Here is a 15,995-nt window from a genome sequence, read left to right on the forward strand (position 1 = left end):
TAAACATTTCTATAATTTTAGTTCTAAAGACGTGTTTCCTTAGCCCTTTGTCAAGTCTAACTTCTTACCATCAAGTAATTTACAGTTTAGCAAACACAGTAAGAGGCCTAGAGGGCTGAGGAAACAGAGCAGACAGGGTTACATATTCATCAAAGCATACATACCTGCTTTAAATGGATTTCGCTGTTTGAAAACATTTTATTTCTAGTAGTTATTTTCTCTGATGTTTATCCTTTTTCCTTGCCTGCCCTGATGTTTAAGAGCACAAGCTTTGGAATTCCTGTGAGATTTGAATTTCTGTTTCCCGGTATCAGCTATTCGGTGGGCAAATATTTTAAGCACTTTGAACCTTCTGTTTCCTATAAAACAGTCAGGTTTAAGAGGGCAGTTAGGTTAGAGGCAGTCAGGTTCAAGTGGGCAGATATGTCCTTCCAAAATACTGATAATAAAATGTAAACTGACATGTGAACTGCAGTAATTTACACATCTCTCCTTCGAAAAGCTGCTTGGGGAGCCAGATGATAATCAGAAGGTTGGAATTTATTTATTTTTTAAATGTTTATTTATTTTGAGAGAGAGAGAGAATCCCAAGCGGGCTCCGTACTTTCAGTGCAGAGCCTGATGTGGGGCTCCATCTCACAAACTGTGAGCCAATATCAAGAGTTGGACACTTAACCAACTGAGCCACCCAGGTGCCCCAGAAAGTTTGAATTTAGTATCAAAGAGTGTCACTAAGATATTAGTGGTTTGTACCATTGTTGATCATAATTTGCCTCTTTCACCTATGATGACATATCTTTTAAGTTATGGGAATACTCAAGGGACAGTATAATTTATGTCAGTCAGGTTTCAGCCTTCTTAGCTAGAGTTTGGGTTTATTCTGGCTTCCCTGCCTCCTTGATTGCAGTTTTAGATGGTGTTAAAAGTCCTCACTTAACCTATTTCCAGATTTTTCATAGTGGGCTACTTTTACAGATGGCTAGTATTGCTCTTTACAAGTCATCTTTATTTAATTTTATTCTCTTACAGCAAACCTATCTCCATACTCCACTCCTCTTTGCTTGACCATAGTTGATTGGTCAATTCCAGCCCAGAGAAAAATGCTTGAGGGATTCCACGATGAGGAGGGGCTACAGTTTCTTTCAGCCAAATGTCTTACAGAGTATATGCTTTAAATCCTTGTGCTCATAAGCTTCCTAGATTGTGCGAAGCCTTAAATGACTTCTTAACCAGACTGTTCGGATTGAAGTGATAATACTTCTCGGGTTTAGGTTGTTCTGATGGACACTTAAAATTAGAGGTTGAGGGGCGCCTGGGTGGCTCAGTCGGTTAAGCATCAGACGTCAGCTCAGGTCATGATCTCACAGTCTGTGAGTTCGAGCCCCACATCAGGCTCTGTGCTGACAGCTTAGAGCCTGGAGCCTGCTTCAGATGCTGTGTCTCCCTCTCTCTCTGCCTCTCCCCTGCTCATGTTCTGTCTCTCTCTGTCTCAAAAATAAATAAAAACATTAAAAATAAGTTAAAAAATTAAAGGTTGATTTTTGAGCACCTCTTAATAGTTTCACTATGTTTACATAGAAATTTTAATTCTAAAAAAAAAAAAGGAAGAAATTTTAATTGTTTTGTCAGGGCATCATATTCCACCCAGTTTCTTTAACCCCCCCACCAACCCCTCATAAATTGATCCACCTTTTTCTTTCTTTCTTTTTTTTTTTTTCTCTTTTTAAATCTGTGCTCTTCCTCCTTTGAACTTAAAGAATGTTTTTCACATTACTGCTGTCATCATGTGTTTCAGTGTCTGGACTAACTCAAAATTATAACCTTGTCTTCAGACTCCAGGTCTTTGTGAGGAGATGGATTACTGTTTAAATATTTCTTGCTCTGAGGGTTTAGTCTGCTTTGTGTAGAATATATTTGAAATTGACTGTTGCTGTGGGGGAGATTTTGAGGGTTTACTTTCTCTTGAGCCCTCAGGGACTAGAAAAGTCATTTTTGTTGGTTATTTTATTTGGCTTTGTTTTTTGTTTTTGTTTTTATTTGATTTTTGGTTTCAGGAGAATTTAGTGATTCATCACTTACATATAACACCCAGTGCTCATCACAAGTGCCCTCCTTAATACCCATCACCCATTTAACCCATCCCCCTGCCCACTTCCCTCCATCAGCCCTCAGTTTGTTCACTAAACTAAGAATCTCTTATGGAGGGACTAGAAAAATCTTAAAAGCTAATCACACTCAGTGTATTGAAAAGGGTAATAGTCTTACAGTTTCTTTAGTAGATTCCTTTATTAGTGGTTATCCATAGAAATACCTCTGTCAGATAAATGCTTTAAAGCAAAAGCTAGCTGATGTTCTGTAACAAATGGAAATAAAGCCAATCTGATACAACCACTGAGATAATACCACCATGGGGAAAATGTGAAAAAGAAAGTGACTATCGTCTAATAATTACATACTTAGAAGAAGAAGGAAAAGGATTGTCCTTTTTGACATTTTGTTGTTAACTTTTCTTTTTTTAAGATTTTATTTTTAATCTGTATACCCAATGTGGGGTTCAAAGTCACAACCTTAGATCAAGAGTTGCATGTTTCACTGATTGAGTCAGCTGGGTGCCCTTGTTAATTTAAATGTTATTTGTTTTTCATCATTAAAACAAAATAGGGGGGCATCTGGGTGGCTCAGTCAGTTAAGCGTCTGACTCTTGACTTCAGCTCGGGTCATGAGCTCATGGTTTGTGAGTTCAAGCCCCACACTGGGCTCTGCGCTGATAGTGCAGAACCTGCTTGGGATTCTCTCTCTCCCCCTTTCTCTGCTCCTCCCATGTACTCTCTCTCAAAATAAATTTTAAAAAATAAACAACAACAACAACAACAAAACAGCCAAAATGGGAGCTTACTGAATGGGAGAAGATATTTGCAAGTAATACATTCAATAAAGGGTAAATATAAAAACATATATAAACAACTTCTACACCTAAACACCACACCACCTCCCTGAAACAATCTGGCTAAAAAGTGGGTGGAGGACCTAAATAGACATTTTTAAAATGGTGTTCGATATCAGTAATCATCAGGGAAATGTAAATCAAAACCACAGTATCAGCTCATACCTTTCAGAATGGCTACTGTCAAAAAGATAAGGGGCGCCTGGCTGGCTCAGTCGGTTGGGCGTCCGACTTCGGCTCAGGTCATGATCTCCCGGTTCGTGAGTTTGAGCCCCGCATCGGGCTCTGTGCTGGCAGCTCAGAGCCTGGAGCCTGTTTCAGATTCTGTGTCTCCCTCTCTCTGACCCTCCCCCGTTCATGCTCTGTCTCTCTCTGTCTCAAAAATGAATAAACGTTAAAAAAAAAAAAAAAAAAGATAAGAAATAAGTGTTGGCAAGGGTGTGGAGAAAAGGGAACCTTCATGCACTGTTGGTAGGAGTGTAAACTGGTGCAGCCATTCTGGAAAACAGTATGGAGGTTCCTCAAAAAATTAAAAATAGAAATACCATATGATCCAGGGATGCCTGGCTGGCTCGGTTGGTAGAGCATGTGACTTCTGATCTCAGTGTCATGAGTTCAAGCCCCTTATCGGGTGTAGAGATTAAAAAATAATAAAAATATCTTTTTAAAAGGAGAAATACCATATGATCCAGCAATTCTCCTACAGGGTATTTACCCTGTAAATGGAAACACTAATCAAAGAAAATGGAAACAAAGAAAATGGAAACACTAATCAAAAAGATATATGCAGCCCTACTATAGCATTATTTACAATAGCCAAGACAAATGTCCCAAATGTCCATTGATAGATGAATAGATAAAGAAGGGGGTATATATACACAGTGGAATATTACTCAACCATAAAGAGAGAAATCTTAACTATTTGTGACAACGTAGATGGATAAAAGACTGTTGTGCCAAGTGAAATGAGTCTGAGAAAGACAGGCACCATATGATTCTGCTTATATGTGGAATTTGAAAAACAAGTGAACAAACAGACTCAGATACAGAGAACAAACTGGTGGTTGCTAGAAGGGAGGGTGTTGGGTGAGGTGAAGGGGATTAAGAGGTACAGATAAAAGTCAAGTCATGGAGATGAAAAGTACAGCGTAGGAAATATAGTCAATAATGTAATGTCATAAGGTAACAGATGGTGACTTACGGTGGTGAACACTGAGTAGTGGGTAGAATTGTCCAGTTACTAGGTAGCACACCTGAAAGGAATATAACATTGTATGTCAACTGTACTTCAGTAACAAAAAAAAGTACTTGATTTTGCTTAGGTAAATTTAGCAAAGCATGCCTGTTAACTTGTTTCAGGCTTCAAACTATACTATTTTGCTGTTACTTGGGCCCATCTCTCAATAGGGCCTTGTTGGGAAAGGACTCCTACTTTGGGTCATAAGCAGGGAAACAGTAAAAGAACTTTCTATCCTTTTCTGATTTATTAACAAACTAGAATCTTGCAAACTCCTCTGAGAATTTTAACTACTTTTTCAGTTTTGTGGAGAATGTAATAAAAGAGTGATTTTTTTTCTTTTAGGGAAAAAAACTTAATTAGTATATTAAAACTGCATTTTAAAGTTTAAAACAATTATAATACTCCTATCTTCCATTTAACAAGTGGTATAATCTAGTTAAAATATAATTATGCTGGGGTTCCTGAGTGGCTCAGGCGGTTGAGCATCTGATTCTTGGTTTTAGCTCAGGTCATGATCTCACATTTTAGGGGGTCGAGCCCCGCCTCTGGCTCTGTGCTGACAGAAGACTGCTTGGGATTTTTCTCTCCCTCTCTCTACTCCTCCCCCATGTGTGTGAGCACGTTCTCTCTCTCTCTCTCTCTCTCTCTCTCTCTCTCTCAAAATAAATAAACTTAAAAAATATATATATATGATAATTAAAAGTGGGGGCGCCTGGGTGGCTCAGTCAATTAACTGTCTGACTTCGGCTCAGGTCATGATCTCATGGTTTGTGAGTTCAAGCCCTGTATTGGGCACCAGGCTAACAGTGTAGAGCCTGCTTGGGATTCTTTCTCTCTGCCCTTCCCACTTGCGTTCTCTCTGTCTTTCTCTCTCTCTCAAAATTAATAATTTTTAAAAATATAAGTCGGGCACCTAGGTGGTTCAGTTGGTTAAGCATCCAACTTTGGCTCAGGTCATGATCTCGCAATTCACGAGTTCAAGCCCTATGTTGGGCTCTGTGCTGACAGCTCAGAGCCTGGAGCCTGCTTCAGATTCTGTGTCTTCCTCTCTGCCCCTTTCCTGCTCACACTCTGTCTCTCTCAAAAATAAACATTAAAATATGTGTATGTGTATATATATATATACATATATACGTATGTATATATGTATGTATGCGTATATATGTGTATATATACATACACACATGTCTATATGTATGTATGTGTATACATGTATGTACACATGTATATATGTGTATATCCATACATATACACATGTGTATACACATATATACGTACATACATATAGACATGTGTATATATGTGTGTATATACACATATACATATATATACATATATATGTAAATATATATATACACACATATACACACATACACAGTTATAAGTGAAAAGTATGAATCATTCACCAGTGAATGGCATTTGGTCATGTTTGGTTTGGGGACAGAGTATATATTGTAACATAGACTGAAATACAAGAATAGGTAAACTATGTTCATGTTAAAAGTTTCTAAAGGAGACAAACTGCAGTCATCACTTGATGTTTGGAATCCTTGCATTTTGGATCAACCCATTTATTTTCATAATTTGGGGAGGAAAGCGCTCTAGTAACAACATAAGAGCATTTGGGCAGCTTTTTAACAAGCATTTCTTTGCAAATAACTCACTGTACGTGTGGTTAGTCTTTGTTTTCAGATAAACAAAGTCAGCTTGGATATACTACCACTGTATTTTTGTTTTCCCTTAGTTCTGGATGTTCTAGAGACATTGTAATCAGTATAAGGTTTTTTGTACAGATGTTGAATTCAGTGAAGATAATCTTAAGGTGTATAATAATATGTGAATTAGAATTTTTTTCAACTATTTTATTTGCTTTTGAAAAAGAAATTTTAAGCAGTTCGCATTATAAACTCTAATGACATGGATTCTCAGAACACCTTCATGAAATTTTTGGGGGTGTCCAGCCACAAATTAGAAATCTTCTACAGTGAGGCACCTGAATGGCTTGACCGTTCGACTTTGGTTCAGGTCATGATCTCATGGCTCGTGAGTTCGAGCCCCACGTCAGGCTCTGTGCCGACAGCTCAGAACCTGGAGCCTGCTTCAGATTCTGTGTCTCCTTCTCGCTATGCCCCTCCTCTGCTCACGCTATCTCTCTCAAAAATAAACATTAAAAAAACAAAAAGAAGAAATCTTCAGAAACCAATTTTGTACTGTATATTGACTAAAATGAAAAAAAATCTTCCACAGTAGTGCATGCTCGTATTGTTTAGTTTTTCATTTGTTAGTATGTTAGAAACAGTCTTCATATGAAAGCATGTATGTGTTTGAACTTTGATTAGTTGTCTGTCAAAATTGACTGAAAATTGCTTGCAAAGTTAGTCTGTACAGGTGAAGGGCCACCATTCTTCTTCTTAAAAAAAAATTTTTTTTTAACATTTATTCATTTTTGAGAGACAGAGCACCAGCAGGGAAGGAACAGAAAGAGAGGGAGACACAGGATCTGAAGCAGGCTCCAGGCTCTGAGCTGTCAGCACAGAGCCCGACGCGGGAGGCTCGAGCCCATGAACCGTGAGCTCATGAGCCACGCCAGTCTTCTGAGAAGACACCTAACCAACTGAGCCACCCAGGCTCATACCATGATAAGATTGAAGTGGTGCTATTGAAGTCTTTGAATTTATTTTACTTTCTATTAAAAGCTTTTTTTAAATTGGCACTAAAGTGAATACTTCTGATTTTTTTTTTAAATAAATCTTGGTGTATTTGCACTTAGTGAATGTCAAATGAAAGAAATGTTTGCTTGAAATTAGATGTGTGATTTGAATGTTAGACCGAATGCCCTCACCTAGGCGCCCATTGTGGAGCAAGAGCTCACTGCAGGTGTCCTGCATGGCAGTGGTTCTCAGAGGGGTAGGGATGAAGGGTGACTCTCAGAACAAAGGGCTTTTCAACATAGAGGGTCACTTCCTCCCCTCCACCCTCTCTCCCCAAACTCTGGTCTCTAGGTGAGCATGTGTCTCTCCTTCCTCCTTAAAACACCAAAAAACATAACTTTCCAAGGATTATACTAACTAAAATAGACTGTGTTGGAGAATTTAAGAGGCATTATCTCTGCCTTTTAAAAGACGAGACTCCGTTTTTTGCCAGTAAGCCAATAAATGCTTGTTACTTAATGAATGATTTCCAATGTGTTCTCTTTATGTTTCCTAATAATCCCTTTTAATTTTTATTTTAGTTACTTTTATTATAGAAGTCAATGTTTATTATAGAAAATACAGGGGCACCTGGGTGGCTCAGTTAGTTAAGCATCCGACTCTTGGTTTCAGCTCAGGTCATGATCTCATGGTTTGTGAATTCAAGCCCCTCAATGGGCTCTGTATTGACAGTGTGGAGCCTGCTTAGGATTCTCTCTCTGTCCCTCTCTCTCTGCCCCTCCTCTGCTCTTTCTCTCTCTGTCTCTCAAAAATAAGTAAATAAAAACTTAGAAAATACAAACTAGCATAAAGAACATTGAAATCATTGGTGGGTGAGGGGATGGGTTAAGTAGGTGATAGGAATTAAGGAGGGCACTTCTGATGAGCACCAGGTGTTATACGGACATGTTGAATCACTATATTGTACACCTGAAACTTATTATACTGTATGTTAACTAACTGGAATTTAAATAAACACTTAAAAAAGAAAATTGAAATCATTGCTAACCTAGCCTCCCAGAGGTAAACATTGTTGACGCTTTGCTATCTATCCAGATATTATTTGTGTTTTTCCTAATAAAAAATATAATCCTATTGCACAATTGTCCTAATAGCTTGCTTTTAAAATATTTACCATGTAGCTCTTTCTATGTTAGTTTTGTAGATTTCTGAATTGATTGATAATCTGGGCTATTCTGCTTGATTGTGAACTCCCTAGGAGTTATCGATGATTCTTCATGCTTCCTTGTATTGACGTATAGGACTTGGTACAACATCTGGTTTATCATCTGTCTTGGAGTGTGTTTTGAATGAAAACAGTAATATAATGTGAAGCAATTGGGTGTGAGCCAGGACCATCCTCACGGTGGGTTCTGAGCTGATGACCCAGAAACTTATTCTTCTCTGCTCTTTGTAGGACCTACTAAATGAAGCAAAACAAAGACTCAGCAAAGTGGTAAAAGATACAACTAGGTACCAGGTGCTGCTGGATGGTCTGGTGCTCCAGGTAACTTTATAGGTTATCAATAAGATGTGTTAAGAGACCAGCTCTGTTTTTTCCTGTTTTGTCATCTCAGCTTTCTTCCTTTCGCTCTTTTCCTTGTCTAATAGACAAATGCATGGGAGGACAGTAAAGTCTGGTGGTTAAGACTTCCAGATTTTACCACTCTTTTATATAGTCTTACTAGTCCTTTAGAACTCAAAGGTCAAATATGCTTGCAACCTCCGGCCTTAAACTTCCTTAATTTGATTGCACCACTAAAATACTTGTTTTAAATTATGAGGCTCAGACCAGAGACAGTATGCATCTTAAATGTTTGCTGCTTGTTTGTGAATTCTTATTTTACTTACGTTAATTACAATAACATTTGACCTCTGCCTAGTTGATGTAAGAGAAGATTCCCGTATAAATTTTGTTTCTACCACTGGAGTGTTGGGTGTATTTGTCTGGTTTGTGATATCAAAAGCTTTTTACCACGTTCTCATACTGTGTGTTCTGTCTTTTTCCAAATTACATGAAAGAATTATAAAAATATTGTTTGGTATTGGGTTTTATGAATTGCATTTCCTACTAATTGAATCTGTGTTTTAAAGGGTTTGTACCAATTGTTGGAGCCGCGAATGATTGTTCGTTGCAGGAAACAGGATTTCCCTCTGGTAAAGGTAAAGAGCTTAAAGAAGACATCTATTTTTTTTTTTTTTTTTAATACATTGAAATGTTAGAGATTATATTGCATGCTTTAAATAGATGATAGCTCAACCATGTAAATTAGGGGTATCTTAACACATTATGGACATTAAGTGTACCTAAGCCTCTGATTTCTTTTCGTAAAGAGGTCAAGTTGCCCCATCTGAGTTAGTACCCTCTTCCCTTTCTGGGAACATTGTAGTACCATAATCTTCTGAAAGTTCAGCAATAAAAACAGTCCATACTGGATTGGAACAAAGATGGGCAGACAGTACCATCTAAAAGAGGCACACTACTCCCAGACTAGCAAAGTTTGGCTGTAACCCAGTGTATTCCTATACTTGAAGTAATAATGTGGGTACCAGAAAAAAAGGTTGGTCAGCAGTGAAAACATAGCTGCAGGCCCAGAGGCAAATACTAAGTTGTTCCTCCATGTCCTGTCCAACGGAGAATATGCCCCAGTGTGAGGGGTGACTGCTGGCACCATGGCAGGTACATACAGGCTGTAGCATTAGAAGGATGCTCTAGACCAAAGGACCTTGAATCAGAATGAGCTCTCCTAGCTCTGATTCTGTGTCATTGTGTTGCTCTTCAGATTAAAATTCTTTCATGTGGGGTGCTGGCTCAGTCAGAAGAGCATGTGGCTCTTGATCTTGGGATTGTGAGTTCGAACCCCATGTTGGGTGTAGAGGTTACTTAAATAAAACTTTAAAAAATAAAATATTTCCATGCCGTTTGCTTTCAGGAAAGGATTGAGTGCTTGATCCCTTAGCAATTATATTTATTTTGTTTGTTTTTTTGTTTTGTTTTGTTTTTGAGAGAGAGGGAGAGAGAGAAGTGGGGCTCACCCAAAACAGGGCTTGAGTTCACCAGATGTGGGGCTTAAAATCACAAACCACAAGATCATGACCTGAGCCAGAGTCCAAAGCTTAACCGACTGAGCCACACAGCCTCCCCTAGCTAACATTTCCTTAGCAATTATATTTCTTATTGTAAATTAGTACACTTAATAGTACATAATATATTTGCATTCTTACTATAATTTGTTTCTCAAGCAACTTGTCTTCTAGGAAATAAAAAGTGCCAGCTGGAGAACACAGGTGTTGATTCCTCTCACTCTCCACTATAAATTAATTAAGTGTGATTCTAGGGGCACCTGGGTGGCTCAGTCAGTAAGCGTCTGACTCTTGATTTTGGCTCAGGTCAAGATCCAAGGGTTGTGGGATTGAGCTCTGAGTCAGGTCCACGCTCAGCGTGTGGTTAATATAGTCTCTCTCTCTCTCTCTCTCTCTCTCTCTCTCTCTCTCTCTCTCTGCGCTTCCCTACCCCCCTGCTTGCACGCTCACATGCTCTTTCTCTAAAATAAAAAAAATAAATTGTGATTCTAGTTTATAAATCATCCCAGTAACCTGAACTCATGTTTGTGCTGACAGCCTCATGTATGAACTTGTAAAACAGAAAGCTAGACATACTGGAGAGTTTGCCAGGGTGATAAGCATTCTATGGAGGCAGGTCTGAGCTTCCAACTAAAGTTCCTTTTAGAAAATGTTATTTACATGTCTACTCCCGCAGAATGTTATTTAGATAGGACTTTCCACTAATTACATTTTATCACCCTAATTGCAGTATAGCATTTTTTTCCTCCTGATGTGCTCATTTGTTTTTAAAATTATAAAATGTACTTGGTATAAAATTAGCATTCTAACTGTACAGTGGCCTTAAGTACGTGTACACTGTTGTGCAGTCATCACCCCATCACCCCATCACCCCATCCCTCTCTGGAACATTTTCATTTTCCCAAACAAATTCTGTCCCCATTAAGCACTGACTCCCCCATTCCCCTAACTGCAATCCCTGGTAGCCACCATTCTACTTTCTGTCTCTCTGAATTTGACTACACTGTGTACCTCTTACTGGTAGAATCATACAGTATTTGTCCTTTTGTGAGGTTTTTGAGGTTCGTCATGTGGTAGTATGTGTCAGAATTTCCTCCCCCCCCCCACCTCCCTTTTTTTTCTAATGTTTATTTGCTTTGAGAGAGGAGGGGAGGGAGAGCATGAGCAGGAGAGTGGCAGAGAGAGGGGGAGACAAAGAATCCCAAGCAGGCTCCACGCTGTCAGCACAGACCCCAACTCAGGGCTGGAACTCAGGAACCATGAGATCATGATCTGAGCTGAAATCAAGAGTTGGACATTCAACCATCTGAGCCACCAAGGCATCCCAAATTTCCTTCCTTTTTAAGGCTGAATTATATGCATATATCACATTTTGTGATGCATGTTTATCCATGCATCTGTTAGACACTTGGGTTGTTTCTACCTACCTTTTGGCAATTGAATAATGCTGCTGTGAACGTGGTTGTATTAATACCTGTTCAAGTGTCTCCTTTCACTTTTGGATATATACTCAGAGATAGAATTGCTGGATCATATGGTAATTCAGAGTTTAATTTTTTTTTGAGGAACTGCCATACCATTTTCCACAGCAGCTGCACCATTTATGTTCCCACCAGCAGTGCATCTATTCTTTTACTGGATAAATAGGAATACCCTTGCTTGTATAGTTGGCTGATTTTTTTTTGATACCTGTTGCTGAGTCTCTACTAAAACCTCTTGTTTTCTGTTTTTCAGGCTGCAGTGCAAAAAGCGATTCCTATGTACAAAATTGCCACCAAAAAAGATGTTGATGTCCAAATTGATCAGGAGGCCTATCTGCCTGAGGAAATGTAAGGAGTATTCTGCTTTTAACATCTAAGCTTCTTTCACTATGAGAATGGCTTCTGTGCTGAGTCTTTTTTAAAGTTTTCTCCAAGGCACTCTTTACTACAAGAATGGAGGTGTGGTGGTGTTCCACTTGTAATTATTGCTGGTTTTTTTTTTTCCTGTCACTACTGTGTTGTTCCCTCTTGTTAAACAGCTGGACATACTCTAAACATCCTGCTTCCTATGGGCACTTAGTTTATTCTGCAGAGAGGTAGCACTAATTCTTTACCCAGAACTCAAAGCTGGGTCCACATCTCTGTATCAGATGCTAAGGAAGAGAATTGTTACCTCTAAGTTTCTTGGAAATAAGGAAAGTAATCCCATATAATAGTGACTACTGTATAGACTAATAGAACTTTCTAATAGTTAGGTTCCTTAGATATAGAATTGCAAATACCAGTGGTACTTCTGCTGTGAGGAAATGACAGGACATTTCTTCAGCATCCCTAATAAGCTTGGTGCAATTGGGATAGGCAACAGGAACTCCTGACAAGGTCAGCCAAGGTCATTTCCTTGATTGCGCCTGTGTGTCTGATGCTGCATAGGCACACATTGACTAACATTGCAGAAAGTCCTTGAGACATGTGAACCTAGTCGAAAGAGCACCAGATGTAGGTTTGAGTCCCAAGTCAGCCTTTTGTTAGCTATGGGACCTGGAGACTGATTGCCATCATTTGTAAAATAGGGTCAATGCTTTTAGCTTTTTTGTTTCATGAACTGAGGAAAAGAGATGAGATAGTACATGTGAAAATGCTTTATATACCGAGGTGTATAAGCTGGTGACAAAAGCTTCAGTATTGTCAGATTTAGGCTTGATTCTCCACTCTGCCACATACTAGCTAGGTACTCTTGGACTAGTTACTTAATCTCACGGAGACTTATTTCCTCACCTCTAAATTGGAATGAATTCTTGCCTCACAGAATTCTTGGAAGCTTAAATGAGATAATGTCCATACAGCACTTAATGCAATGCCTGGTACATGCAATATACATAGTTATTCAACTGGCAGATGATCATTGTTATGGAGATTAAGCAGACAGGACATAAGACACTTGGTTCAGAGCCTGGTAAATAATGGGTTTCAGTCCTGAAACCTTTGGGGGCCAGATGTTTTGAATATGCGTTTAGAAAAGCAATAAAGTGCATATGCTACACATTACATAATATCTCCAACAGGGTCTGAGGCATCACACCTGTGATCAAATACATTAATATTTCTGAATGGGAAACTAGGAATATTCACACTACAAGGGATAAATACATAAAGATTCACTAAGTCATCTGCTGCCAAGAACTACAGTTCAGCTTGTGGAGACACACAAATTAGACTTCTGTTCTGACAGCTTTTTGAATTTCAGAAATGTAGATAAGGAACTGCAGACTTACTCTAGTGCTAATTAAAAGTAGAATTTTAAATATTGTTGTTTTATTCAATCAGTTCATTCTATTGAATCTCTTTAAACCTGTTTTCCTGTTTGTAAAATGGTGAGGATACCAAGACACTGGTGGGGTTGCTGTGAAGACAGAAGTTGTGGGCAGCCCTCGGCTTTCCATTCTATGAGTGCCTGGCACACAGTCGATATTCTCAGACAGTGGTGGTCTTCCTCCTTACTCCCTCTGTGAGGACAAAGTATTCTCTCACAGACATTGGGGTCAGGATTTCGGCAAAGAACCAACCATGTCCTTATGAAGGATATAGTCTGTTTAGAGAAACCAAAGGTAGATTAAACAAAGAAATGCCAGGGGGAGGGAGGACAGAGTAAGAAAATTTGCAAAACCTTTTCCCAGGCTTTGTCATATAGCTTCCTCATTTAATAAAATTATTTCATAAAACTCTAATGTAGTAAAAGAATGTCATTCCCGGGGAGCTCCTTTTAAGAGTTGGCCTATTATATGCCTTAAGCCTCTAAGTGCTAGAAACTTCAGAAATGACAGAAGTGAGGTGTGGCTTGGGGCACCTGGCTGGCTTAGTCAGAGGAGCATGTGACTCTTGATCTTGGGTTTGTGGGTTCGAGCCCCATGTTGGAGAGATTACTAAACAAGAGTAAACAAAAATTGGGGCACCTGGGTGGCTCAGTCAGTTAAGCGTCAGACTCTTGATTTTGGCTCAGATCATGATCTCACAGTCATGAGATGGAGCCCCTTATACCCAGTGTGGAGCCTGCTTGAGATTCTCTCTCTCTGCCCCTCCCCTGCTCATACTCCCTCATTCTCTCTCTCAGTAAATAAATAAACTTAAAAAAAAAGATTACTAAACAAAAATAAACACAAAGCAAGAAGAAGAAATGAGTTGTGTCTAGAGGCAGACCTTTTTTTTTTCTTTGAGAAAGAGTGCACTTGCGTAGGTGGGGAAAGGGGGGGTGGGGGGAGAGAGAGAGAGAGAGAGAGAGAGAGAGAGAAAATCTTAGGCAGACTCCACACTCCGCACAGAACCCAACTCGGAGCTCAGTCTCACAACCATGAGATTACGTGAGACCTGATCCAAAATCAAGAGTTGGATGTTTAATGGACTGAGCCACTCAGGTGCCTCTAGAGGCAGGACTTTCTTTCTTTGTTTTTTTAATTTTTAAATTTTTTTTAATGTTTGTTTATTTTTGAGAGACAGAGTGTGGGTGGGGGAGAGGCAGAGAGAGAGGGAGACACAGAATCTGAAGCAGGCTCCAGGCTCTGAGCTGTTAGCACAGAGCCCGACACAGGACTTGAACCCACAAACCGTGAGATGCCCTAAGCTGAATTTGGGTGCTCAATTGACTGAGCCACTCAGGCGCCCCTAGAGGCAGAATTTTCTAAGGGCAAGTTTGGCACAATATTGCTGTTGTACCTTTAATCTGATATACAGTGCAGTTATGAATATTGCTTTATCAGTACTTGCTGGTAATTAGCAGGATTGGGCATTTAAGAAATATTCAGATGAGGACTCCATTGATATGCAAAATGGGACCAAATCCTCCCCCTTTCCATTTTGTTGAGGAGGACTGGTTGTTAGAATTAAGTTAGGTGCTAAGCATAAAATCAGATTGGCACATAGCAGTCACTTGGTAAGTGACAGTTATTATCACCATCCATACCTTAAATCCTCAGAGGCTTTTTGAATTACTTTTAAGCTTATTGCTTATGTTTATTGGTCCCTTATAGTATTTAGACGCTCCATACACCAAATAGCTTTCTTCCAAGGGAAGAAAGTAAATGTACCATGTGTCTGTCTTCCTCAAATCTATAAAAATTGTTATTTCCTGTGTTCTTTGTAGAGCTGGTGGAGTTGAGATCTATAATGGAGATCGTAAAATAAAAGTTTCCAATACCCTAGAAAGCCGGCTGGATCTCATAGCCCAGCAGGTGAGTGTGGGAATACTTCTTATTAGTTGGTCTGTTGTTACTTTGAAGTGGTACAGAGAACATATGTCCATTCCCTGGTATTTGGGGTTTGTCACTCTTTCCACATTTTGTGGCATTTTCTTGAATGGGCAGTGGGCACTTAGTGGCATTTACTGAGGTGATACCATTTACGTGAGAGTGGATTTAGGGTTGAATGAAGGTTTATTTAGGATTCTAATGTAAACATTTTACTACATGTAGAGGTGCTGAGCAGAGTCCTTTTCTCCAGTAATAATGGTGGGATCTAAAGTAAATATTATTTAAAGGAATTCCCATAGGGCTGCTGGCTCTCCAGATGTTTCCAGGTTTGCACAAATGAGCTCTAGGAAACAAGCCAGGAAAATCCAGTTATCTCAAAATGTGGGGCCTCTTTCAGCGGTGGTAGTCTGCTGCTGTGGCTGCTAACTTGTCTTACAGTGAAAGCACTTTGACCTAGAGTATCATCTGCTGGTAACTTACACCGTAAAGCTGTGTTTCCCATTAGAGTAGCCACTACCCACATATGAATAAATTAAAATTAAGTAGAATTAAAAAATGAGTCCCATGGTTGCACGGACCATATTTCAAATGCACAGTAACAACCAAATGTGGCTAGTGGCCTCTGTCGGACAGCATAGCCTTAGAAGTTCGAGCTTACATCCTAAGGATTTTTCAGTTGCCGTACGAATGAGTGCCTCATTACAAACTGGCATTATGGGTGTTCTGCTTGGCACATAGTAGGCACTCAGTAACTGTTGAAAGAAACATAGCTGATCCAGAGTATTGTTAAGGGATCATCTCTTCTCCCTACATCAC

At 39.3% G+C, this 15,995-nt stretch overlaps 1 protein-coding gene across 1 annotated transcript in view; it reads left to right on the forward strand.

Annotated features, from left to right (window-relative positions):
- ATP6V1E1 (ATPase H+ transporting V1 subunit E1) overlaps positions 1 to 15,995 on the forward strand; it is a 31,073-nt gene that overhangs the window by 14,059 nt on the left and 1,019 nt on the right. The window contains exons 5-8 of the mRNA XM_060658939.3: positions 8,292 to 8,381; positions 8,969 to 9,037; positions 11,693 to 11,787; positions 15,074 to 15,161. Of these exons, the coding sequence (XP_060514922.1) occupies positions 8,292 to 8,381; positions 8,969 to 9,037; positions 11,693 to 11,787; positions 15,074 to 15,161 (342 nt within the window). The remainder of the gene's footprint in view (positions 1 to 8,291; positions 8,382 to 8,968; positions 9,038 to 11,692; positions 11,788 to 15,073; positions 15,162 to 15,995) is intronic.

The sequence above is a fragment of the Panthera onca genome, chromosome B4, assembly GCF_046562875.1.
Source record: "Panthera onca isolate mPanOnc1 chromosome B4, mPanOnc1 haplotype 2, whole genome shotgun sequence".
Lineage (NCBI taxonomy): Eukaryota > Metazoa > Chordata > Mammalia > Carnivora > Felidae > Panthera > Panthera onca.